Source organism: Labrus mixtus, chromosome 24 (assembly GCF_963584025.1).
Source record: "Labrus mixtus chromosome 24, fLabMix1.1, whole genome shotgun sequence".
Classification (NCBI taxonomy): Eukaryota; Metazoa; Chordata; class Actinopteri; order Labriformes; family Labridae; genus Labrus; species Labrus mixtus.
Genome location: NC_083635.1, coordinates 4,835,266 through 4,862,430, shown reverse-complemented (window position 1 = coordinate 4,862,430; position 27,165 = coordinate 4,835,266). Strand labels below are relative to the sequence as shown.

The window sequence follows — 27,165 nt, the reverse complement described above, 5'->3', positions numbered from 1 at the left end:
GTACACATGGTGAGTTTTAATTGAGTGTCAATGGACATGTCTGCCACAGCAGGGAGGTCTTTCCATGTTAGGAATGCTCTGCACATAGTCCTTTTGTTTGTTTGTTTGTTTATTTATGCATTCTGGGAGATTTGGGGCAGGCTGCGCTGATTGAAAGAAAACATGCAGTAAGGATATTAATGCAGTCCTTCAGGCGGGGGGTGGGGGGTGGGGGGTGGTTAATTTACTGTCTACTGTTGAGCAGAAGTACAGGATTCATGTCTAGGGTTGAATTCGGTTTTACAATAAGGATAATATTTGTATTTATTGTGCCTCAGGAGGTTCTTTCCCACTTCATGTAGCCTTGGAGAGATAAGGTGGAAGCAGAACGGTTTCATTTAAAGATAACGAGTGTTGCCCTTAAAGCTCCTTTGAGGAGTTTGTACCTGTTAATGAAACAGACTGAAATGAACACTGATACCTCTTTATGACCGACAAAATCAAACGCCTTTTCGCCTTTATTTGATCGGACAGCTGAAGAGTCAGATAATGCGGGGAGGAGAGAGTGGAGGATAACATGCAGCAAAGGGCAGAGGTCAGATTCAAACCCATGGCCGCTGTCACAAGGACAATGGCCGCTGTACATGAGACGCACAACATAACTGCTATGGGCTATCCAACTCCCCTCTTTTTTCACATTTCTTTTTACTAGGCTACATAACCTCGAAACCTTAAATAAAACCCTGATGACAATAGTCACTTAAGCTAAAAATGCATTTTTAGGGCAATGAATGAGGATAAGCAGGAATTCATGTTCTAGAGGTGAAACTTTTTAGAAATATTTTGCACCTGCATGCCTGTTGTGTTTTTATTCAATGATATAATGGAGGTGTTTGTTAGACAAAATTATAAGAAGAAGAAGACATGTATGGAGTAATGGATCATTTTTACATTGACCTTAAAAACTTGCACAAAATAAACCAATTTAACTAAACATTTAAAACCTTTATTCTCATCCTGGGGCAAACTAATCTGAGTTGAAATGAATAAAGAAGCACACACCAATCTTACATTTTCTCTTGTGAAAGTGTCATTTGAACCAAATCCAATGTCTATAATTTCCCATCAACACCAACATGTGGCCCCAAGAGCAAACCTGGGAATTTGTAGGACCCAGCAGCCCTCCCAGCCCCCGGCTTCACCTGTTCGCATGCACAATTCGTCCCCTTTTTTCCCACTTGGGATTGCCTTCTAACGCCCCATGATAATGCCCAGAACCCTCATGCCTCCAACAATGCTGTCGTACGCGGGCTGCAGCTTGCTGATCCTCTCTGCGTCCCTCGCCGGTGCCTCCCTGGCCGAGATGGTGTTCCGCTGCCCGGGCTGCACCGCGGAGCGTCAGGCGCTGTGCCCGAAGCTCACCGAGGCTTGCGCGGAGATCGTGCGTGAGCCGGGCTGCGGGTGCTGCCCCGTGTGCGCCCGGCAAGAGGGCGAGATGTGTGGCGTGTACACCCCGAGGTGCTCCATCGGTCTGCGGTGCTACCCGACGCCCGACTCGGAGCTTCCCCTGGAGCAACTGGTGCAGGGCCAGGGCCAGTGCCGGCGCAAAGTGGACACCGAGACCACCACCTACAGCCACGAGCAGCGGGAGCAAACCAGTGGTTAGTCGCTTTATTCCTGGAAATCTGGTTGTCTTTTATCAATTTTTAATGACTCTGTCTAGACTGCAGCATGGGGAATAGAGTAGAAATTTTGCAGAGTCATGAAGGCTGAGCCAAAATCTGTGTCAAGCAGGGACTGTTGCTTAATGGGGAAGTTCTACTCATCATTTTGCACTTTTTTGAAAGATAGCCTATCTTTATGATTTTACACATAGTTTTGATTTCTTGTTTGCAATGCATGCTTTTTGTATCATTCATTTGCCTTTTAACACCCCTGTTGCATTCACATCTTCCTAACAACTTAAAATATTATGGAAAATTGCTCTACAAGCCCATTTTCAGATCTGCTGCTGTGAATTTTGTGTTGCTTGTGTCTTTAATTGTGCAATCTTTTTTTTTTTATATTCCTGCAGTATTGAGTTGTTTTTTGCTTCTTGCATGACACTTTCATACACTCCTGGTAAAATCTGAGTTGCACAGACCTGTTCAAAGTTTCCTGAATCATCGTGGTGTGCATGAGCAGAGAGAAACAAAGGAGGAAAAAGAAAATCACTCTGCCCACCTCAGCTATGCACCAAACAGCTGGCCCTGCAGCCTTCTCCCCGATATCTGCCTCTAAACGACTGAAACAACAAGGTGGCCTGCAAAAGAATTCCCAGAAGTTCCCAGAAGTTGTACTTTCAGTGGGATGGGACACAGAAAACATCATAGTATTGATGTTGACATTTCTACAGGGGAGTGGAGAGAGAAACAGAGAGAAAAGGACAGCAGGAGGAATGCTGTATTGATTGGAAAAGTGGACTTTAAGCTTTGACCGGACGTAGCTATAACCTGCTGTTGACAGTGACGACATTAACGAGGTTGTCTGCATTGAAAATAAGCTGTACATGTGTGCAGGAGGATCACAGTGAAGGTCCATGTTGTGTGTGTTTGAACAAGAAAAGGTCACAGAGAGGAAGAACAGTCAACAGCTTTATTAATTAGCTGATTTTGAGGCTGTAAAACAGGCAATGAGTGACCAGCGGAGCCTGCCGGATGTGATTTTATACTCATTTACAAAATCCAGGCTTTGTCAGAGTTTACCTCCAGATTGACACGTGTTTATTTTGGCACTGAACTTAGAGAAACTACTGGAGTAACATTGCACTCTGCAAGGACTATCTAGCATGCTGACAGAGCTTGACAAAAAGCCTGACAACACTTTTGATAACCGCCCATCATAATCATTTTCTTCCACTATTTTGTAACCTTCACCTGCAATAAAACATGCCTGAGTTTTAGAGTTACGCAAGAGCAAAACAAGACAAATTACTCAGAGACATCATGTAAAGACTTGCTTGCAAGAAGGCAATTTGTTAGATGTCAATGATTTTCCTTCCCCCTCAGGTTTTGGGCCTTGCTGTGTGTTCACTCTTGCAGGTTGAAAGCTCTGAGATTAAGTCAGAAGTGTCCCAAATCGCAGTAAGAGCTTAGAAATTGGCTCTAAAGGCTGTTTCGGACAAAAGGCTAGCTACCTCAGATGGAAGAGCGATTTCTGACAAAGACAGAGTGGCCTGAGCGAAGAGTACAAAGTGTTTCCCAAGGTCAAAAGACGGAAGAAGATAAATGTTTTTTTACGAAGAAAAAGCGAGGCTGAAAAGGCCACCAGAAAACTGCCAGGAAATGCTTTTCCTCCACTTCTACACCTTATATTTGATTTAATTCCTTTAATATAACTCAGCAAAGTTACAGCTGTTCTAACAGGTGGTTGCTGACTGTTTCTGGCCCTGATTTAAACTACACTCACTTGATTTCCTGTCATTAATTCTTCTCAGATATGCTGCAAAAAGTGGAAGTAATTAGATCACTGATGGAAAGCAGCTCACAAGAGGAAGGTGGAGAAAAACCTTCTGGCCTTCAAGTTCTGGCTACTTTCCTATTGAAAGTCATTTGCTCCAGAGAAATAATCTGTAAAAAAAAAAAAAAAAAAAGGGGAGAAAGGCTGCTTATGAATCAAAGTGGCTGTACTTATTTGAAGGAGGAACAAAGCTAAGCTAAGACATGGGCAAAGAATCAAAGAATGAAACACTGCTGCTGCTTTAGCTGGATGTTTGAAAGCCTCAACATCCTGTCATGCTGTTTTTACAGCTTATTTCGTTCAGCCAGATACAAACAAATAACACCTCCAAAAACTTTGGCTCTCGATATAGTTCTGTGTGACATTACTATGTCACAACAAAACAATGCAGGGCTAACATTTAACAACAACAAAAAGATCCCCACATAGGAGTGAAAAAGGGTTGGCTCGCTAAATGAATCACGTTAGGTTAAGATAGCATATCTTTATGGTGACCACCATCCTTTGGCTTTGAAACACCCTCCAGAAACCAATGGGTGATGTCACTGAGACATTGTGTCCATGTTGTATACAATCAAAATGGTTTTGGCTTGAAATATGTATTTTTACTGTTCATCGTTATTCCAGGCGCTTAATAATCAGGAAAGTGGTATTTAATCATCACATGCTTTTTTATGACATGCAACCTGAGACACAAAAGTAAGCATATTTTAACATTTTAGCTCCCAACCCTAAGTGCAGTCAGAGGAAAAATGGCTGCCGTTAGAATATGGTGAATGTGAGCATCAAAGGGCTTTTACAGCACTTAATGCATTTGAAGAATTGATTTAAAGGTATTATCCTGCACAAAATGCAATGACAGGCAGGAATACAATCCCTGAAAACTCCTGGATCAGCACTTAAAACAACTACAAGAAAAGCGATCAAAGGTCAGATCCAGTCTTCCTATGACCCTCTAACTATCCCCCCGCTGCTAAATAAAGCCTGCAGTGATGATTTCAAGAAAGTGAAACAATGAACCAATTAAGCTTTTTGTTTGCTTTTAATGAAACTTTGATTGGATTAAGTGTACTGGCACTGCACTTGCTTATTTTGTTCTGTGGTCCAGACCTCAGGCCATTTTTGTTCTCTGTTTTAAATTATCCAAGCACCTAATTACAGCCTATTAGTAATTAGATATTGTTTTATAAATCTCCAAAAATGCACTCGCCCAGGGTGCAGAGAGCAGATGCAAATTTCTGCTTTCTGCCACACTGATTATTTTCTGCCAATTAACTCGAATTTAAATTAACTCATAGTTGCATCTCAATATTTCAAAGATCTCAGTGCAGTCACTTAAAATGATGAGATGGAGAAGTGTCTGCATGACACTCCTCCATGCACCAACGAGCCTCTGATGTTTCTGTGGTGCCCAGACGTATACGTTTTATGCATGCGACCACACAGATATGTGGTTCATCCAGTCACAGCTGAACATCTGAATTGGAAACATCAAAATTCCAAATTGCTCTTTGGTGAAGTTGAATAAAACCAAAAAACCCAAGCCCTGTGTGCTCAGATTTCCCCCCTAAAACCTCCCACCCTCTTGAGCATCTGTGATCAGTGTGTTTGTGTGCTGCATGATAGCCTACGTGTGCTTCACTCTGTATTTGAGAAGATATATTTGATTTTATTCATATAACCTGAAAATACTATTTGCATTGAATGGGAGTTAAAAGTTTGTTTGATTCAATTTGATGCCAAGGTGGTCTAATACTGTGTTTTTGTAGACGTTGGCTTAATAAGTACAAGTTTTGATGGAGTATACAGAATCCTGAGATTAATTAAGTAACATATACATTTGATCAGTTTGAAGCGGAGTGGACTGTTTGCACTTTAACACCATAACGTTTTCATAAAAAGATCTTAAAACCATACAAAATAATCACTTTGACTTCTATATGTTGTGGCAAAAATTGGAGGATGAAATAAGAGCTTCCCATTTGGTGCAACTGTAGGGTTCAAAAAGTTGAAACATAAACCTAACTATTTTAAATGGGTCAATTTGAAATTTCCAAACTATAACATAGATACGATCTCAGACAGTATATTTTCATTTCAATTCCAGACTTTAACTACAAAAATATTCCATGTTTCTTTTAATTTTAAGCTGACTCTCCAACTAAAACCCCAAATTTTCCCCCTATATTCTCTGTTTATGCACAGTATCACTTGATATTCTGTTCTCACAGAAACCTGGACCCACATATATTTCCCTGAATCAGTTTGGATGGACGTTTAGTTGTTTTGACTGGGATTTCACCATTTATGACCTTCAGAGGAAGGAAGTTGATTAACATAGCCTAAACAGAGCCCAAAGGTGGTTCCAATGGTGCCAACTTTTTGGTCCAAGACACCGTTGGTTGGTTATTAAACCTCCAAACAACCTTTTATCTCTCATCAAATATATTCAAAGTCTGTTTGAGATGTCGACAATCAGGGGGAAAGGGTTTTTTTGTGTCAGTTGTGTTATAAAAGTTGTTATGGAGAGGCAAAATGGGCTGGAAAGAAAAGTGGAAAACTCCTGTGCCATCTAGTCACTGACATAACACAGTTAGCTAACAAGGGGCATTCCTGTGTACCTGCGGGGGCATCCAGACGGAGCCCGCATAGACTGAAATAGCTCCGAGATAATCCCCCCACAGGCGTCTCCAAAAACAGGGGCATTCGTACCATCTCCCCGCAGGCGTCGACTTCACATGTATCCGTGCCAAGAATCTCCCTGTGCCTATAGAGATCCACAGTGACTTCCCACCCTGCTTTTTTGGGGGTCAAGGGTGATTTAAGACAATATGAACACTGTCTAGAATACTACTGACACCGGAGGGGATGGGATATAAGGAGTTTTGAGTTTAGGAGGGGGGAAGTTTCTGAGCTTGTTTGAAGACGTAACATGGGCAGATGTGTTTTGCATCTTCTTCATGCCTCAACTAAAAAGCTGATTTTTATGTTATTTCTCAGTTTCCTGAATATGTCTTTGTCAAATATGCAGATGTGACATCAAATTTGAGTATTCATAAGTACATTTGCCCAGTCAATTTGGTTGATGGGCTAATACCTTCCATGATTGATTTTTATTTAGCTAAGTAGCTTGCAGAGTGTGACCATTTGTGACTTTAGTTTTTTTCCCAACAGTGCATGATTGGGGGCTTATTTCTCAAATTTCCCTTTTCATCTGCCTAAGAATGGAGATGAAGGAGTTGAAACAGTTCTCAACAGGTTCTTTAGAGTCTCAAAGCTTATAGAGTTCATCCTCTGGGTAATATGATTGGCTGTACCAAATGATGTAACAGTCCATTCTATAGTTTAAAAAAAACATGCAACCTTAAAATAGCACTCTGTACTCTACAGTAGGTTGATATTGTCCCTTGACCTTTTAAAAACCTGACTGGCCATCGCCCTGGTAACACTGTTGTTGACATTTTAGTGACCATGAAATACAGTAAAACAGAAGCTTTAACCTCAGAGGTTTTATCCACTCACATCGATTAGGAATGATTGTCGGATGCAGTTTTCATGTGACGCCCTACAAGTCCAATTTGTTTCAGCTTGCCCAAGTTCATGTCCTAGTTTGGGTCCCATACAATCCTCCGAAGGTTCACCCTGCGGTGCCATTAGTTAGGAAGATATTTGGCCTTGGATGTGGCATTGCATGCCAGAGCCTATCCAATTTTGGATGAAAGTTGCGGGCCAGAAAGCCTGGAAGGTAAACAAATCTGCACTTTGCTGAGTTTGTGTTTCTAGGAAAACAGTGCCACTTCATAATGGATGATGAACTGCAGCTACTCTTGGCAGACCTTTTCATCAACTTCTTGAGTGGCAACATGACCCGTTTCACACCTCTGAGCTCCACAGTGAGAAAGATATGCTTTGTTACAGTTTTCACACTTTCACCTTCAAAAGAAAGGTTAAATTTTTGATGAATATTGCTCAGACCTACCCAAATCAGCTTCTTAATGCTTTGGTAGGTCCACAGTTGGCTTCTCTAAGTCAATGGATGTCTTTGGAATCAAGTAGCTGCTTGATTTATAAAGAAACGGCTTTTTTAAAAACAACAAAAAAGTTATTATTTATGTGTCCTTAAATTAGTTCCAACAACAGGAACTTGCATAGCATCAACATATTGAGCTGAAAACAACTTCAATTTGATTAAGAAAGATAAACGATCAAGTCAATGACACAGAAATGTTTGTTTTGGGGATGTGCAAAATTGTTTTTGCAGTTTCTTTGTCCAACGATTTCCATTAATAGTCTCATGGAAATACTTTTTTCATTTCATATCAGCTCATCTCTATGGTATTATATGTAGGTTCACAACCTATACTAAAGAAAAGCTATACTTGAATTGACATCTCCTACTTTCTATAAGCTAACCACTAAAAATACAAAGTGCATGGCGAGACTTAAGACCCCAAAGCCAATTCATAACCAATTGTCTTTTTTATTTAGATGGAGGTAAAATCTTGTCCTGCTTGTATCTTTCCTTTCATAACCTCTTCATTTTCTAAGACTCGTCCAAGCTTTGCCAATCGCTCACCTGGGCAATCAGACATGACACTTCTGGCCTATGTGCCATCTGGGAATTTGACATGGATCAGATATAGAAAGCAAGCTTCTCTGCACCATTGTGCTGGGATTAACTCAAGCAGTAGACTGGACAGTAGGCCTGCTGCTCTGTTGACACTGCTGATCCCGAGCCCACCGCTATGGAACGGCTTGGACTGCAGAGGCCTAGTGCCCCCTGAAAGTGGGGTCCTGACCCTTTGGGTTTGTGTGTGTGCGTATACATTCAATAGGGAGATCGCAGCTCATGAAATATACCTTCTTGTGTGTGTCTATATGCGAGCACAGACAGTGAACGTCTCAAGTTTCCTTTCTTCAAGAAAAGAGGGAGTGATGGTTCTGCCCTTTGGATACTGTGGAGATTATGTAAGACAGCAAAACAAAAGGCTCCCCAGCTGTCGATACTCCTGAGTTTGAACACACACCTGATTTCAGTTGACTTTTGCCCCTTCTTTTGCAAAGTCTTCAAAGGAAAACCAGAGAGAGCACAGTGGAGCGTCATAGGGGGAACTCAAGTCCAACAACACCAGATCTATCTGATGGCGAAAGGCGCCAGCACCTTGTTATTGCTTCGTTTGGAATTTCCTTTCTCCCATTCTGTGTTAGGCCTTTTGTAATCATATTCTACAACCGGATGTCAAATTTACCTCTTGCAGAGTATCCACACTCGCTTTCTTTCTCTGCCCCTCAGATGACTTTCCACGAGTCTGCAAGTTACAGCTTGGCCCTTGCATAACTGTGAACTTTCTGGCCGACAGTTTGACCTTCTCTCCTGTCTGTGCTTATTTCCCTTCTTTCCTTTGGGTGTCAAGTGAAGTTCTGCAAAGGAGAAATACATGCTTTCCTACAAAAAGTAACCACCTCCTGCTCTGTATATTCATCATTTTCACAAGCTAAGGTTTTAGACTAGTTGCTTTCTTAAGAATTTGTATTCTAAGACTTTTCGTCTAAAATCAGCTGGATGCAGTGAAGCTCCTTTTCCACTCCCTAAGTATGCTCTGTTGTCAGAAATAACATGTTGGGTTGGACCTGATGGCCTCTCACATTGTTTGCCCCATCTGTTTGAAGAGAGTTTTTTTAGGTTGATGTTTAACAAGACTCCTAGAAGAGAGGAGACAGTATAGTGAATGAAAACCATCTGAAGGAATGGCTAGATGGCCACAGAAAGTCTGATATTTGACAAAGTTTCACATGACAAAAACTGTCTAAGCAATTGATTTTAAGAGAATTTGGACAATTTACTACTTGTCTAAATTGGAAAATCTTGTTTTATAAGCATATTCCCAAATACTTTAATTGATGGCCTATAGGTTTTCTCTTTTTTGCAGCAATCACATTAGTGTTTTCCATTTTGTTTTCACACACTGAGTTGCTCGGTAGATGTTTGTCATTCTGTACTTTAGTCAATGTTGGGCCTGAAAATGCATCCAAGAAAAGATAAATTAAGTTTGTTTTGTTGCTTTATACATATTTTGACATTGTAACTTCATTTAACCTTACCCAGTTAGTAGCCATATCCTACATGCTAGCTAGCTAAGAGCATTTTGCACATTAAGAGTCTTTAAGTGGTTCATCTATGGACTTGCTTGCTATAGTTTATGAGCTAAATAAAGTGGTACTTAGGTTAGATATTTTCACAGACCAAATATTCTGACTTATTTTTCCCAGAAACTTCTGATTTCTCTCTCTCTCTCTCTCTCTCTGGCTTTCAAGACACTGTGTATTTAATGACAAAGCTGCAGGGATCTGTCGAGACCTTAAATATAGACCGTATCATCACTTAGACTTCTAAATCAAGAATAGTGCAAAAAAGCCTTATAACCAGAACTCATTTATAACCACTCTTAACATCTGCTCATGAAATTAAAATCACACTACTAAGGAAAAGAAGCAACCATGGAAACCTGAGTGTGACTAAAGTTCAGCAGTGGCCAACTTTTTCTCAGCCAGTGAGCTTGTTAACAGAGCTGCATGTGGTTGCCTCACTCTGTGAAAAAGGCTTGTAGTGACTCACTGATTGTGCTGATGCATTTCAGAGCACTTTAACAGTGGTTTGGACCCTTCCAGGTGTACCCCCACGACTTAACCACTCACTCTTTAAGAGAAATGTAAGCTGTGACAAGGAGGGAATTTGCCACAAAGGGAAGATATTTGCACAAAATTCAAGCCGAACCAAAAATATACAATCAAGAAGAAGTGGTAAAAAATTCAAAGTCAGACAGAAAGAAAAGTGATTAGCTTGGTCTAGCTAGCTGGGAAATTTGCTAAATGACTTAAAAAGTTGTTTAAATTGTTTCAAAACAAGAAGAAGGAAAGGAAAAGAGGGGTAGTTGCTTGGACATTACACACATTGCATTGCATCAAGGAGCAAAGTGTGCAGGGTCAGGGTGCCGCCTGTGGAGCAGCCTTTATCAAAAAAACTTTTTAGCAGAGCAGACCTCTCGCTGTGTCACTCTGACAAATGATCAGTGTAGTTCATTTCACCTCACTTTGAGCCTCTAAAAAGGCCAATCCATTATGGAAATGGCAGCGCGAGGAGAATACCTCCTTACAAGTCATTGGTCGAATGACTTCAGAGGCCAAAAGGTCCTCTAAAGTATCCTTGAACAAGACATTTCACAACATCACAAAAGTGTGTGTCCAAACCCCCGCAGGTGAGGCTGTGGAGCCGCTTTCCGAGCAGGGTGTGAGCGAGATCCCGGCCATCAGGAAGCCCAGCAAAGAGACCACCTGGCTGGGCCCCAAAGAGAGCGCCGTACGCCAGCACAGGCAGGAGATGAAAGCCAAGATGAAGACCAACAAGGTGGAGGAGACAAAACCTGCACGGCCCAAACAGGTGAGGCATTACGAAGGTGGCCCTTTAGCGTCATATAGCTGTGGTGGCGATGTTTGCAAACTTTTCATCAATACATAATAAAAGTTAACATGATCATTTGAACAGTTTGAAGACGAGAAAATATTTCAAAAGGTGCTTTCTTTCACTTTACCTTTTACTTGCGATAAAACACCCACTTAGTTCAATAAGAAACCATCCAATATTGAAGAGTGAAGAGCTGAAACAGGGTGCACAATGTGTTCTGTTTCATGGCTGCCATTGAGACTGAGAATGTGGAGTAGGGAAGAAAAGGGAGTGCGGTGCTGCCTCACTCTGGTTATGCAGTGGTTCATGTTTGAATTTTAAAAAATCTTTAAATGTACAGTAATGCCTGTTGACGATAGGTCTATTTGAATTCATTTACAGCCTGAGAGGGAAACACTATATACATTTTAATGGGATTTGGCACGAAGAAAAAGTGTAATTTTCCAGTTTATGTTTTCCTTTCCGCCTTTTAAATCAAAAATCTGATATTTACTGACCTCAAATGCACCTGATCCCTGAGGCCTGACTTACGGGGTATTTCTAACAGGCATCGTGGTACTTTCCGTCCACCATTAAAAAAAAAAAAAACATTTAAAAAGTTATTGCTCTACCAGAAACATATAACTATCTCAACAAGACATTTGGCTCCTTTTGAATCGGGAGGTAAACCTGGGGTCACTGGCAGGAGTTGTTATTCATTACTGGCAAGAAAACACGATTCATTTGCTTCATTACAGAAATCCCCATTGCTCTATAATGTGTGTGTCTGTGTGTGCGTGTGTGTGTGTGCTGTGCCTTTTTTATGAGACTTGATGTAGCAAGTTAGAAAGTTGCGATTGCTTTGCAAACACATCTTGCTTTTAATCCATCTGCACAGCTACTTTCTCTTGTGTGCATTGATTTTCATGAATTCTTGGGCATATTTCAATGTAAACAAATTCTAATATGCATGCACAGAAGTTAGAATAAACAGAATAATTTGTACTGAACTTTTTTTCACAGCAAGCCACATCATTTTACCCAGAAACCTGATGCTGCTAACACACCCAAATCAAGCTATACAGGCCTGAAAGCATGACAAGTGTTTTGTTCTTTTTCAGACTCAGTGTCAGCAGGAGCTAGACCAGATCCTGGAGAGGATATCCAAGATGCCCTTCAGAGATAACCGAGGTCCCCTGGAAGACTTGTACGCCCTGCACATCCCCAACTGCGACAAGAGGGGGCAGTATAACCTCAAACAGGTGACTCCAGGAGTTTGAAACAGAGGGTGGAAGGCAGGCAGGATTCAGGCCTCTGGTGTGTAAAGCATTAGAAACGTAAAGTCAGACAAAAATGTTTTTGTATTTTTACGTCAAAAAGACCCTACAGTCATAAGTTTACCACTTGAGGAAAAAAAAAAACATTTGCATAGATTTTTGTTTGTTTAAACCCTCTTAATGTAAAGAAATAAAAAGAAAAAAGGAAGATGATATAATTGAAACATATGGATTATAAAACTGCAAATCTTTTGCAGTGTATTAGGGTTGCAAAGTATAAAAAATGAAACTCCTAATTTAAAGATATTTTCAAGATATTAAATAAAATGGAGTCAAATTAAAAAATACGAAATATTAAACTATAACTTTTTGCACAAATAAACGATAACCATGAATAATAAGGGATGACTCAATTCAAAGAATGACATGCAGGAATAAAGTTGATTTTGTGTTTTCAGTGCAAGATGTCACTCCACGGTCAGAGGGGTGAGTGCTGGTGCGTCAACCCTCACACCGGCCGACCTATCCCATCAGCCCCCACTGTGAGGGGTGACCCCAACTGCAGCCAGTACCTCAGAGAGCTGGAGCTGGAGCTCCCCGACACGGCCCAGATATAGAGTGGCATTAAACCCCCCAAAAAAACAAAAAACTGTAAAGTACTTGGGAACAAAAAAACATCTGAGTAAGCTATATCTTATCTTTCTGTGTGTTTGCGTCTCTAGTACATTTGATGACAGCGACATGTGAAATCTTAGCCACCAAAAAGGATTAAATGGTAGAATCCAGCTTGCTGCGTAGGACGTAACTGCAGATTAATTTTAGGAGGAGTAAAGATAAGACTCGTAGATATTCAGTAGATGTCAGCTGGAGTCGGTGACTTCGCTTTGCTAATGTGACTTTGCTCAGATTTGCTCTGTTATCTGTGTTTTGTACTGTATGTTTTGAAAAAAAAAGGAAAAGCCTTCAACATATCTGGTGTTTTTAGGAGTTTATTGTGTCATAGCTTGCAGACTACTGTTAAACAACATTAACAGATAATGCTATTAAAATGGTGATAATTTCAATCCACGCCTGTCTGTTTTTACTGTTTCACTTTAAATCTTGTGCACGAGAAGCAGGGTCATTTTAAAAAGTGGTTGGATTTGAGGAAAAACAGGAAAAGGCAATACAGTCTACATTTAAACAAATCAAGTTAAAGTTGAAAAAACTGTTTGTTTTGCAAGTTTTTAAACTTTTAATTGAACCGAGTTGCATTTGAAAAAAGACTACAATCATGCAAATTACTAAGCGAGGCTGTCCCCCTGTTGGCACATCTAAGTTTGAGCTAAATAATAACTTTAGCATGCTAGCATTTGCAGCATGAAACAGCTAAATTACTTTGGCCATATTCACAAAGCCTCCTAAGTACTAAACGTTGCTCCTAGTGGTAGTTTAAGAAAATTCTTAAAATCAGGACATTTTCCACTCAAAGTTAGGACTAGATCCTTGTAAGGAATTTATTCACAAAGTGTCTTAGCCCTTAAGAGAGCTCATAAAGTGTTAAACTGTTAGGAGTAGTGAAGAGGACTTTCAACAGGCTTAAGAGTTTCTCAAGCTGAAGCGAAAACAGAGAAATGTCCTCCAAACACTGCCAAACAGACATTTCAACCCATCTCTGACTTCTTTCAGGACAAAGTGAGACGTGCATGTTGAGTTTTTATACATGTGCTCACCTCCACAGGTGCATCCAATCACTAATTAAGGCTCTTTACCGGCTGTTGTACCGATCAGCATGTGAAGAAGCTGCTGCACAAATGGACATGTGATTTCAAACATTTTGTAGGCTATATACTTATAAAGTATGTCTTGCAAATTATCACACTTATGCTACATTTTTTGATTAACCAATCACAGCTTCTGAAAAAATGTGTCTTACCTATCCTACCTAATTTAAAAGTTTATATCCATTCCTTGCTCAGAGGTGCAATTGAATTGGATAGCAATTCATCCAAATATTAAAAACACAAATTTCAACCTCATGGTAGGGCTAGAAAAAATGTCTGTAGGATACATCCTCTTGAGACAAAATAACAATGGCACTCAATCAAATATTTGTAGAGATTGTTTGGTCAAAAATTCAATTCTTATCTGGCATTGGAGGAAAAGTTAGAAGGTTGACAGGAAACAGCCTCTGATGACCATATATAGGTCGACCAAATGTAATAGTAATGCATGATGACTGTGAGCCAAAATGAACCAAATGTTGTGCAAAGCGTAGTGTTCCTCTCAAATGAGTATTGTACCTGCATGCGGTTTTGTCTTTGACTGCAGATGGAAACAACCTGCATGGAAAACCAAGAGTGTCTTTACCATTTTCAATGTCATAGAGATAGCATCTACTTAATAACACAACCACGGACTCAGCATTAAGACAGCAAGGTTCACACATGTAAGCAAAAAGTACAGATGTGCATTTTAGTGAGTACATGAACTTTATTTAAATAGTGATTTGTCATTACAAAAACGAGTACATCAATTACACGCCTGATAAATATTTCACCATGATGTTCACATTAATCTTTTGTCTTAGCTGAGATTTTGAAAAGTTCAAAGTGTCACTGTGTTGTGCTACTATTAACAGCAAGAGTTTCATGAGCCCCTGTCAATGCATTAGGAATGTCTGAGAATGTAATAGCCATTCATTGGAGATTAAAATAACAAACAGTGGCGATTGACTAGGAGATCATTGTTGTCTTTGTCAGAAACCATCTGAAAAACTTTTCTGGAGTATCCCTCTTCAACAACACATTGGGTCCACATGCAAATCAAATTCAAAGTGGCGTTTGCCAGAAGGCACTTGAATTTACATACAAACTCAGCGACCTTGCTCTTTGCAGGATAAGAGACCCGGAAAACCAAGTCCCCAACGGCCAACAGATTTGCCTGTGGACACCCTACACGTGGAAACAGAATCAACGTGAGGTGTTTGCATACGATTTGTGTGTGGAGGGAAATGAACAGCACCAGGCAGTAGCTTGGATTGACTTAGCTTGTAAGCATTTCAACCAGAGAGTTTTGTTATTGAGAACAATATAAGGGCATGGCACGTACAGTACAGTACAGTATACACACATACAGACACGCAGGAGCATGCACACACACTCTGTACATACATTTACAAACAGTGGACGCCATTTTTTCAGACTTGGAAAAGGCCATTCAAGAGCAGTTAAAATATTTAAGCTTTTACTGTAAAATACAGTTTGTTCAAGAGTCAGGTTTTATTGTAATTGCCTAAAATACAACCAAGTTTAACAACTAGACGCATACAAGACTCTTCTGATAGGGACAGAATATGAGCTACAGTTGTGGCTAATTGCACTGCTAAGCTTTGGTAGCCTATTTCCTTTACTATGATGTCGAAAAGTTATATTTCACCCCCTAAAAAATTAACATGATTCTGATGGGAATTGTTCTTGGCTTCTGATTTGGTTTCCACCAATGTAATGTTGAATTCTTAATTGATATTGGTGAGTTTGTAGTGCAAGCTTCGATTCCTTGCTAGGCTAGCAGAGACAACAGGAAGTAGCTGCTTCCAGTCAAAAAAATGTATCCTGGTTGATCAGTGAGTTCTTTTACATTTTCAGAAAACATTTGTGTTGTCAATAAACCAAAAAATATTAGCACAACTTAATAAATAAGTGCGCAATTGAGGTGCTTGGTGGATTTTTTAAACATTTGGACAGAGTCCAATATGGGGTTCTCAGCTTCTTCTTTCAAGTGTGAAAGTGGTGTTTTTTCATCTTACTATCTGCAATGACGCAATCATGTTTTATGTCAAACTATTCCTTTTGGTATGTAGGCTTTTTTAGCTATAGGCCTCCAATTAGCAAAACTGGCTAACAATGACAGCTATCCTGCCACCACAGCTTAAGCGTATGACTCCTGTCCACTTAGGAGTCATTTTTCCCCATGTGATGACAATATAAAAACTCACCTTATACCAGAATATCATTTACACTACTAACATTTAGCATTACATGGCTAATTTACTACAAAACTGAATCAAATAAGAAAAAATATGATTTGTAGCCACATTTAAAATATGTTTTGTCCTACAATTTCTAGGTAAAATTTAACAGACTCAAGTAGACAATATATCATCAGTATCATACAAATATATATATAATCCTCTATTCTATCTATGGATATAAAGAGGCCTGGTGTTAGCTTACCTCAGAACAGTCCGTTTGGGGCCAGAATTAAGACCTACATGTGCAGATTTTAACCAAGCAAGAACTTCGGTTCAACTCTCCTTTAACAAGACAACAAAAAGAACAATGCAGTCCATCACACCTGACCATATATATAACGATTTGTGTCACTTTTTTCCTGATTTGGCAGTCATTTAGCGTGCTAGCTTGATTGGCAGGTTTTAAAAAGAACAGGGCTCAACGAGTTTGACCGGTTAGCTCTTTCATTCGTTGCTGTTGCTGCTGCTGTCGAGCTCTTTGCACTGCAGGTCTCCGCCGGCATAGTTGATGCCAGGGATTTTCACGCCAAAGCGGTCGACACACCAGCAAATCCCCCTCCTCCGACCACGAGACGGCTTGCACTGCAAGGAAAGAGTTGGCAGAAGCAAGAAAAGAAAGTTTAAAATGATTTCCAGTCATTTTTCTCATTTAAAAGTTTGTCTCAAAAGCCAAAGTGACAAATTATTTTACTGAATTAATGTAATAAGCAAAAAAAAAAACATGTTTCCGTACCTGTTTACGCTTGAAAAAGCCCTTCTTGTCACAGTTGGGGATGTAAAGAGAGAGAGCCAAAACCCTAGAAGTGTCCTTCATGCTCTGAATGAGATTATCCAGTCGTCTCCTGCAGGGTCCCTACGCACACACAAAACCAAATACGTTTGTTTTTGCATTATCTTAAAGTGTGTTTTTGCCCCTGAGTGAAACTTGTGGTTTAACATGACATGTCAAGAATTACGGGGTGATTTTGCAATTAACTGTTCACACAATGCTGTCACGTGTGAAAGTGGCCCTGCGAGGCATCTTGGCAGATTTGTCAGAACTGGTTTCTTTATGGAGCCTGAAGCAGTAGGATGCAGTATCTGAGATTTTTATGATTTACAGCAAAGCAAACATTGTTTTCTTGCCAATATCCAACAAATTATGGTTCAGGAATGGCTCTAAATCTTGATCAGTGAAGCGAAAATTTCCCTGAGGGTTTAGCTGCATCTTTGCAATCCCTACTACACTTACAAACTCTGGCTCCAGTTTGTCGAGGCTCAGTGGAGTGAAGTCCAGGGTGCTGGTTTGTCCCAGCCTCGCCAGCTGCTTCTTGCGGTCCTTGGCCTGCTTCATGGCCAGGGCCTTCCGACTGCTGATGTGGTCTATTCCATATAAAGGCACCTTGGTTTGGGGAAGCATCGACTCTGGGACAGGTAGCATGGCGTCATCGTGAGATTCTCCATCTGATAGGGGACGAAGGGGGGTTAAGGTTTATTAAAGGTACCCTGTTTGTTCTAAAATTAAACTGTGTATAACATTTAGGGTCTTACAACGACGTTACATTAACTTCCTTGGTTATAAAACATTTGCAATAACTGAAAAATGTCAGTCTGTGTTCTTCTTCTCTGTCTTTTTATGGTAATCTGGTGATATATATCTTGGCTTGTTATTGCTTAACAATTAAAAGATAAAGTTGTGTTAAACTCAGGTCAATACATCCTCAGGACCAAGCATACAGTATAAGAAATGGACATAGCCATTGTGCCCCCACCCATTTGTTAATGGACTTGGAAAGCCTCAAGTGTAGCTTGGTAGTTGTCGTCATCTTTGTTGGTCTCTATCCTGGTAGTCAAACAAGTAGGTACTTTCTTGTGCAGGTGCTAGGAGAGCAAGAAATACGAGGAAAAAGGGACCTCTTAAAACATTGCTTAATAGCGCTACTAGAGGCTGAAACTTCCCCAACACCAAAGATATGCTTAAATACTTGACTTTGTTGACAGTTTAGAAATAGTTCGACTAAGAATGCCATCAAAAAAAGTTGCCTTTCAGTTCCGATTTGCTTAAAACAGAACTAGAAAGGAATGTGGAAGAAAGAGTCCAGCTACTGTCGGCTGAAGCTTGATTCACAGCTGGATTACTATTATCAGACGTCTTCACCACAGCATGGACTGCAATTTACACCGGAACTTTACAAATTACAGACACACTGGATTAAATTACCAATGCAACCAATTGTTACAAACAATTCAATGTCCTCAGCTGTAATATTAGTCCTCTCGAAGACGGCTTCAAAGCATTTTTCTGCCGCTTTCAAGGGCCTGTTTGAAGAAGGGTTCAAAATCAGGAGCACTAAATCCAAGACAGCACAGTCACTTTTGGCAACGTCACAAGACGACATGATGATTTCATTGCAGCAGCTAAATGCTTATTTAACACAGTCAGTGGCTACCAGCCAGCTCAAGATTGGAAGTGTTGACATAAGGGACAACATAGCCTACATTTATGGCAAGTCAGGCTGCCAGTTTGGGGTATATGTAGACCAGGGGTTTTAAAACTTTTATAGCCACTGACCTAAATGAGATATTTAGTCTCACCCTGGCACCCAGGACCATGAAAACATACTATTACACTTGTCATGTGGCAAGCCGACAGAAACAGCCGCAGCCCATTTTGGGTAGCAGAAGCCCTCATGTACATGCATCTTTCATCAAAAATACAGCTCTCCTGCAGCTAAATCTAAGTAACTCACCCCTCTCCCTTGTCCCACCCTCTATTCAGACGACCATAACGGTTGTGTGGACGCCTAAACAAGCCACTGAGGCTTCCCTTCCCAAAAGCACTTTAAAACTGATATTCCTCCTCATTTATAGTTTTAAACATGCATTAGCTTGTACGCGTCCTAAGCCACAGCTGGCCCATTTCCACTGCTGTGTCACGCACTTGTTTCTGCTTCATTTTGGGCGGATTCTGCAAGTAAAGCCCCTCCATTTCTGCACTGACGTGATCGCTAAGCTATTAAGCTAACCGGGCGGTGAAACAAGGTCACCCGCCACGTTGCAAATGACGCCTAAGCCCCTCCACCCAACCCGTTGATGATGATCATGGTGATGTCATCTGTCCACATAATGACAGGTTCTTGGAAAAAAGCAAGAGATTCCCCAATCCTCCAGTTTCCTGCTGACACTGTTTTCTCTCTCGCTCTCTCTCTCTGCAGAAAAAGCTGTAGCAGATCAGCATAATTCCAATCAAGTCCTCACTTGCTAATCCTGATGCTTTTCTAATCTGACCTGTGCTGACTGATCACATCTTTCATTTTCTTCCCTTCTTTCTCTTTTTCCTTGTTTGAATTGGCAAGACGGCAATCCTGGAGAACGAGATTCCTTCAGGATTTAAAGACAGAAAGCTGATTCCTTGTTTGATATTTATTCCCTTCTAATGCTCTTTAAAATAAAGTTTCCTTCCTCATTTTTAATCTTCAGCATCAATGTTAGATACTGCTTCAGATGATGTCAAAAAGACATAATTATAACTTTAATTTGATATCATGCACACATGACAAAAAGGGAATTAAATGAACATATTATTATTGTTATGATCAGGTTTGAATGACAATTTACGTTGAAGTCAATTTTACATGGTGGCAATATCACCTGAACCCATTGGGCCCACAAAGACTTTTTCCCAAAAAGTTACATTGGGAAAGATGTCTACAAATCAATAGATTAAAATGGTAAGATGCAATTAAAGCGGAATTCAGAGATGGTTTTTTAGACATAATGAACATGCATCCGAGCCACAGAAGTGTGCATGCTCTATGGGCCAAGTAGCGTAGACCTTATTTTTGCAAAATACGCCACTGAGCAGCTCAGGGCTCCGCCTCCAATGTTGTATCCAGTTCGATAATACATCCATGGTGGGAACGAACATGTAGCATTATAATCTCAGCAACAGAATTTAACAGTCTGGATATAGCTCATCATTTCCCATCATCATCCCTGTAAGTGTTGTCTGCTTCATTATCTTGCAATTAACCAGAACGTCATTTTGGACATTTGTTTTATTGGAATACGTAAAAACCATTCCATGCACCTATACAGGTGACTAAAAGTATGATTGGATACATGGACATCTGATAGTCACTACTGACACTTTTCAGAATCTTCTCGTATATTCTAAGAAATTTACAGTACGAACACATATACAAATATTTTCAAGTGTCTATAAAATGTCATTTTTTCTAGGGCATGTGTACACAAGGGCTTTTTGCTTAATTTATGCATGGAGCGAGTGCCCAGCAGGAGCCGTGGAGTTAATGGAGAAGCTTGGCTGACGGGCAGGCAGATGGGAGGGGCTGAGTGGGGGGATCAGTAACCCACGCTCGACCTGCATTCTGCTGAATCACTGCACAGCCGAGACAGTGAGAGGGGAGGAGTAGGAGGGAGACTAAGAGATGAAGAGAGAGAGAGAGAGAGCAGGGTGGGACTAACAAAGCGGGGTGGGAGGAAGAGGGGGATAGTGTGGGAAAAAAAGGGAGGAAAAAAAGGGAAGGGGATATAAATGGAAGACTTCTTTAGTGAACTAAGAGCGGAGAGTGAAAATAAAGATAACAGAAAAAGGGGTTGTAAACGTCAAAGCGATGGCTTATTTTTCATCAACCTAATTTGAACGTGACTTCCAAAGCTTCCCCCCTTTTGCCCTTTGCAAGAAAAACTGCGGTTCTTCCCCTCAGCCAACTGAGGTTTTATCACAGCCAGAAGGATTATTTATGTTTCCAGAGTAGCTTTTTCTTCTGCACTAAAACTCCAATCTGCTGGAAAATAAAGCAGCAGACAGAATGGAAAGGGTGAAACCGGGTATGGGGTTTGGGAGGGGAGAAGAAAGGAAGAAGAATAGGGTGTTAAAGATGAGGAGGGACGGCAGCCAGGCAGGGAAAGAGGAGAAGAGGCGGGAGAGTATAAAGAGACAAAAAGGTGTGGGAAAAAAGGGCACAGGTGGTGGATGAAGAGAGGTGACTAAAGAATGGGAAAAAGACAAGAACAAGAAACTGTAGAAGAAAAGAGGGCCAATATTTCCCACAATTCTCTCTACAAAGTAGACACAGTGACTGTCATTCAAAGGAGCCAACAAGAAGCCTCTCCTTTAGCACCACCTGTAATCTTCTCCCTTGTTTTATGTCGGGCTAAGGGGGCCCTGAGGCGGCGGGGCCACTCACACGAAACCTGCTGATTTACTGCTGGCAGCCCCCACAACGGCCTTTAAAAAAAGCCAGGATGACAGGTTGATTGGCGCCCTGCACCAATTGTTGACAGAGTTCACGGGGTCAATGCTCAGCGGGGGCCTTTGAGTCGTGTGCCTTGGTTAATGACAGGTGTCAGTGAGGATGACCCACATCAGGATCACTGGCTCCCGGAGACACAAGAGGACGGAGGAGGGTTTCTTTAACTCACTTCACCTCTAGATCAGAAGCTACAGAATATAAGCGTGCATGTTGTGGTCAAATTCTTAAAAAGGAGTGGTTGTTGTGAGGTGATTATTGATAAGTCAATTCCCACTACAAAATTAGTAATTTCAACAATTTCATTACCAAGGGGGAATGGCATCACAATCCTGATGTTTTCTTTCTCTGCACTAGATCACACACTTTCTGCCGGAGGCGCACTAAAAGAGCTGAATACAACATCAACTGTTAGCTTTAAAGCTCCTGTGAGAAACTCTTGATTTGTGTAGAGTTGGGCCGCCCCTGTGGACAAAGTGATACCTCTTATACCTCTGTGATTTGGGAGTGATTTTCTTTTACCAAAAATCGACTTCTGCTTCTTTTTACAGCCAAATGCATCACTAATCTTTGCTGTGGAAAAAGTGTTTTAAAAAGGCTGATTCATGCAACTCGTTGTCTGACACCTACCCCATACTGCAGTTATTACAAACAGTTAGTCAAACTATGGAAACACTCACTCTTTAAGCTGATGATGATCTTGTTTGCTTTTGTGGCTCACAAAGAGGCAGCAACATACACTTCAGTCTGTTACATGGGTAAAAACTCCACATAGGAGCTTTAATTTGACTTTGAACACCTAAAATCTAAGTTTGATAATTGATTATTTCCCACAACATGATTGGATGAATTTTGGTCATTTTATGGGTTTATTTTCAATGGAAGAGTATCATCTCAATCCAGCTGCTATTTATTCTCACCAAATCATGAAACTTGATATGTGACAGTACAACAGTGTGTAAAATAATGCCTAACCAAGAAGAAAACTACATTTTCAGTGCTGCAATTCGATTTCCCCTCCCTTTAAGTTCAGTATTGTGAGAGGAAATACAATAGAATGAAGCTGCCATTAATTTATGACTCAATAAATCCACTTAATTAATGTTCTGTTGAATTCAGTGACCTGTTTAAGCCGAACTTCAGCCTCTGTGGTCTCAATCAGTCATCTCTCCACATGCCTTACCTTTTGACGGATGCAGCAGTTTGTACAACTTCTCGTTCCTGCACACCCCGCGGCCGTGCAGCAGCGCGTGCAGCGGCTTCTCCTCGCCGGTCTTGGGGAGGCAGCGGAGCCCGCGCGTACACGGCCCCGTGTACACGCCGCACGCCTGGCCCTCTTCGAGCGCGCACGTCAGACAGCAGCCGCAGCCGGGTTCCTTGACAAGCTGACAGGCCACCGGCACCGGCGGACACATGGACCGGGCCTTCTGGTCGCACTGCTGGCAGGGCACGTAGGACGAGCCGCAGTCGGTGATGCTCAGCAGGGTGACAACCAGGAAGGGAATACGCAGGAGCATGGTGCACTTTAGTCTGAACTGAAGGTTGTTTGATTGCAACCTGCAACGTGTATCAACTAAATCTTACGGTGAATCCTTTCTTTGCAAAAGGTTTCAGTCCAAACAAAAGGGGGTGTTTGCATCCACAGGTGCTTTGCGCGCTCAAGTCCCAAATTTCAATGCATCCAAATCTCACACTCTCTCTGCTACCCCCTCTCTGCAGTCCTGCAACCTTGAAGTAAATTTAAAAAGAGCAGAAAATATCCACATATATGCAGGCTATCTTATCCTTCAGTGATGCTCCGCCGTTTACGCGCAACGTCTCCGTCTCCAAATGGGAAAGAAAAGCGTCTGATTCCCGATGCCTCTCCCTCTGTAGGTTATTTAACCCGCACGGTTTGTGAGCAAAATGTATAATCTGCGGCTTTGAGCTTGCCTTTTAAAAAAAGAAACTGCCTGAGGCGAAGCCTATAACGATGGGTATGTCAAACAACGTTTGGAGAGGGGGAGGCGCACTTGTCAACTCCGCGCGCTGCGATGCTGATTTCACAGGGCGGGTGCTGGCATGCCTCCAGATCTGCCAGATATGAGACGATGCTCCTGAAGGCGACTGAATAAGACCTTGTCTCTCTCTCTCCCTCTCTCTCTCTCGCTGCACAGTGGCCATTTAGTCTCCCCAGGCTCATGGAAACAACATTGTCATTATTCTTTTACCAGTTTGTGTTTTAAAACAGGACATGTCACTCCCTACAAGAGCAACAAGACTGCTGAAACTTAGAATTGGAATAGCACTTTTAGAGTTTACAGGAGAGAGAAACAATAAGGTTTTGCCTTTACTGCAAATAGGACAGAAACATGGCAGAAGAAGAAGAAAATGGGACTAAATTCATTCCTTAACATGGTTTTCACCTTCAAAAATTGGCTTTCAGTTAAGGAAATACTTTGTCTGTTCTGTTGGTCCCAAAAAACATCAAAGAGAAATTAAAAATGACTATACTCTCCTTACTCAGATACACAAGTATTCACATTCTTCATCATTATCTTCCAGCATCAGGCATTTACAATCAAGGCTGAGAACAAGTTGTTCCTTCATATCTCTTACTATATACAAGCATAGTTCTAGTTCTCTGCTTTCCTATCACAAACACATCAATTTAAATCCCATTTTCCTGACTTGACCCCTGAAATCTCGTGTTCAGGCTTGGAATTCATCCTGATCCCTGCGTGTTTTACTGCAAAAAGCAGAAATCCAAGATGATCTCCATCAAGATCTTAATACTTGTCTGACATTTCCTCCTTGAAAGATGCGGTCAGATATTTATGTTGAACATGTTGCCCTGTGGAGCTGCCAGATGGACGACCCAATACACTCTTACGTGTGCCATTTTCTTCTTTCTTTCAGAAACCTTTTGGGGGAAATTTGACTGCCTAATGGCGCCAAATACACTCATGTAACAAAGCTGAAGCTGTTCAAAGTTAAGGGTGGGATCCTGCTTGTGAAGCAAGAACACTTTTACAATTCCCCTTAGATATCTTTGGGTTTCTCGCTTTCGCCAAAGAGCTGTAGCTTAAAATATTTGTACGATGCTGTCTTAACCATAACAAAAGCACTCTCCAAAGATGTACGTTGTAAAAAAAAAAAAAAGGCCTGATCAGGGCAGATCCGGACTCACACTGACCCTTTTTTATGACCAAGCGAGGTCAGTGTCCAGCGAGATAAGTGGTCAGCCCTTTTGGAGTACAAACTGCTCATAATTCACTTGATGTTTTGGCAGATAGCAATATATGTCTAAGATGATCAGCATGTTTTTGTTTTTAGTAAACAGAGCCTCTGGAGCCAAGGAAGAGTTTATTAAATGCTTTTGACCCAAGTCAAGAATGAGTACACTGTGTAATTCTTGGTTATATGGCTTTATTTACTCCTCTCATTACATCCTGTTATTTTTCATCCTGTTTCGTAAGTTAAGTGGGGTTTTAGTGTCCTTTATATGATAGAATGAATTCAACGTGGGATGTTTTTCAGCCCTGAAACTGACCTTTACAGACCCACACTGATCAAAGCTTCTTTTCACTTCCTCTCCCCCCCCCCCCCCCCCCCTTTGTGAAACTTTGTCGGCAAACTCTGCTCTTATCAACCGACCCCTTTTTTGCCTTTGCCCTTCACCTTTGCATCGTATCAGGTGTCAAACAACGTCACAATAGGTGGAAAGGTCAGCTCATCGTGGCCCACACAAACCTCTCATTTCTCCATCTACCTGTCCACATGAGAAGAAAGAGCTCCATTCAGATGATGAATCTGTGCAGCACGTCTGTCTCTCACAGGTTCGGACAAACAATTCAAAGGTGGTTCAACCTACAGCTAAAACAAAGTAAAACCAATCACTTAAACACGGCCCAGTCAACAACTAACATGATTAAAACCAATAACCCAATGATGGTCCAACCTTGACATGGTCAAACCAACATCTGAGGCCAGCCTCCTTGTATCATCTCAATGGTCGCAGCTTCACGTCTACCTCTAAAACCATCTCGTCTCTGCAACACCTCTGTTACTACCGCCAAAAGATAGTGCAGATGGTGGACCACTTCGTCCATCCATTAAGGTTATTACGGTACATTAAGATTGAAAGCAAAACATCACAGGCGTAAATATTGTGGCTTGAGGCGGCAGTCTGAATTGTGCTTATGATTCATAAAGTGACCATTTATTACCAATATTGACTATGCTTGTATTCCGGTCTTGTTTTGTTTTCTCCAGATGTAAAACTGTTTGGGAACTGTGGTCTAAGGGCTGCTGGGGTTCGTAAACCCTGCCACTACATCTGGGTATGAGTCAGTCGGTATATGGGCCTTATGATGCACAGATGGCACATTAAATTGTTCTGGTTTGGGATTCCCCTTGAATTTAAGACCAGGGCAAGATATTTGATGTTTTTTTAAAAATTATTATTAGGGTGTGTTTATTCTGTAAATTCCCTGAGCAACCTTCAAGCAGCTAGAGGTGTAATGGTACAAAGTAATAATCAACGTTTTAGTAAGAAACATAGCTTTGAGTTTACCTTGGTTTGGTAAACAGATGTGTTGAAATGAAAAAAACCCAGGTTGACTGGTACTTTCTGACTTTAGCTCATTTTAACTATCTCTCTCTCTCTCTCTCTCTCTCTCTCTCTCTCTATTCTGCCAGTGAATTGCACACAGTTAATAAAACAGCATGATACCTTTCACCCCCCCCCCCCCCCCCCCCCCCCCCCCCCCGTGACAACAAGATAATACAACAGCCCTTTTCTCTCTTTGTGTTTTCCTGATTCTTGATCTTGGTCTGTATCACTTTTTACGAGTTGTTGAAGTCAATGCGTGTATTTCTTCACGTTCCCTCTATACTTCTTTTGCCTCTCCAGAACATTACTTTGAATTCAGAGGGAATATTTTGTGTACCTTTACATTCGCTCTTGGGGTTTCAATGTTCAGAAACGTGACATACTCAAAAGGCTGACACAGAAGATACAGAACAATAAGGATAGAAGTTTTCTTCAACTGAAAGAGATTCTCCTCTGGATTGGACGTTCGAGAGATATATTCAGTTGTGTTCAAGCCATCCATCTTTTTCCCCTCTCATCTGTGATTCTCTACCATTGTTCTTCTGCTTCTGTCTGCAGCTTGGCTTTCTTATGCTGACCTACTTTATCCATCCAAAGGAAATGAAGCAGCTCCTGCACTTGTTCTGGAAGTGTTAACGAAGCTGCATTGAACTTGAGTGATGTCTAAACGAAGAGAGAAATGATCAAAAGTGGGAAAAAAAGAAGCAACCTCAGCACAAAATGGTGTAGAGTTGTGATACAATCTAAGGGAAACAGAGCTTCAGTGTCAGATTTCTCCTCAGCCCGAGGACATTGGGCAGAAGATCAGCACTACAGGAGAGTCAGGAGAGGAAAAGTTTTGCGCACATTGAAGTAATCCTAACGAAAGTGATACCTTGTAGGCTTGGTCTGCAAGACTTTTTCTGGAGTTTGACAGAGTATCTTTTGGTGCCTTGAAAATCCAAGTCAGGTATCATCAAATAAGACTGTGAACATTAGGATTTTATCAATAACCTTTATTTATTTTGGATGTTATCTGTGTTTGTCTTCTAAAAATGGGCTTATACATTGCAATCCCTCTACCCTGGTTGACAGGTTGTAGGAGCAGTCTCTAGTCAATTACAGCTCGC

The 27,165-nt window shown here is 41.1% G+C and overlaps 2 protein-coding genes across 2 annotated transcripts; one reads left to right on the top strand and one right to left on the bottom strand.

The window, feature by feature from the left end:
- The first annotated feature begins 1,184 nt into the window (after positions 1–1,184).
- On the top strand, positions 1,185–13,259 carry igfbp2a (insulin-like growth factor binding protein 2a). The gene is made up of 4 exons (XM_061032219.1): positions 1,185–1,640; positions 10,734–10,915; positions 12,040–12,180; positions 12,654–13,259. Exons 1-4 carry the CDS (start codon positions 1,241–1,243, stop codon positions 12,810–12,812), a joined length of 882 nt encoding a protein of 293 aa, XP_060888202.1. The 5' UTR covers positions 1,185–1,240; the 3' UTR covers positions 12,813–13,259.
- Positions 13,260–14,647: 1,388 nt separating this feature from the next.
- igfbp5a (insulin-like growth factor binding protein 5a) lies at positions 14,648–23,532 on the bottom strand. Its single transcript, XM_061032220.1, has 4 exons — positions 22,646–23,532; positions 17,439–17,650; positions 16,941–17,060; positions 14,648–16,789 (listed from the first exon to the last, which is right to left on the bottom strand). Exons 1-4 carry the CDS (start codon positions 22,977–22,979, stop codon positions 16,652–16,654), a joined length of 804 nt encoding a protein of 267 aa, XP_060888203.1. The 5' UTR covers positions 22,980–23,532; the 3' UTR covers positions 14,648–16,651.
- Positions 23,533–27,165: the final 3,633 nt, after the last annotated feature.

Bases quoted from the DNA above. Each gene is read 5' to 3' on its own strand.
- igfbp2a (XM_061032219.1), top strand. From the start codon at position 1,241: ATGATAATGCCCAGAACCCTCATGCCTCCAACAATGCTGTCGTACGCG. The intron at 1,641-10,733 runs GTTAGTCGCTTT...AAACCCCCGCAG, and splicing joins GCAGCGGGAGCAAACCAGTG to GTGAGGCTGTGGAGCCGCTT. The intron at 10,916-12,039 runs GTGAGGCATTAC...GTTCTTTTTCAG, and splicing joins AACCTGCACGGCCCAAACAG to ACTCAGTGTCAGCAGGAGCT.
- igfbp5a (XM_061032220.1), bottom strand. From the start codon at position 22,979: ATGCTCCTGCGTATTCCCTTCCTGGTTGTCACCCTGCTGAGCATCACC. The intron at 17,651-22,645 runs GTAAGGCATGTG...GTCCCCTATCAG, and splicing joins ACTGCTGCATCCGTCAAAAG to ATGGAGAATCTCACGATGAC. The intron at 17,061-17,438 runs GTAAGTGTAGTA...GTGTGTGCGTAG, and splicing joins ACAAACTGGAGCCAGAGTTT to GGACCCTGCAGGAGACGACT.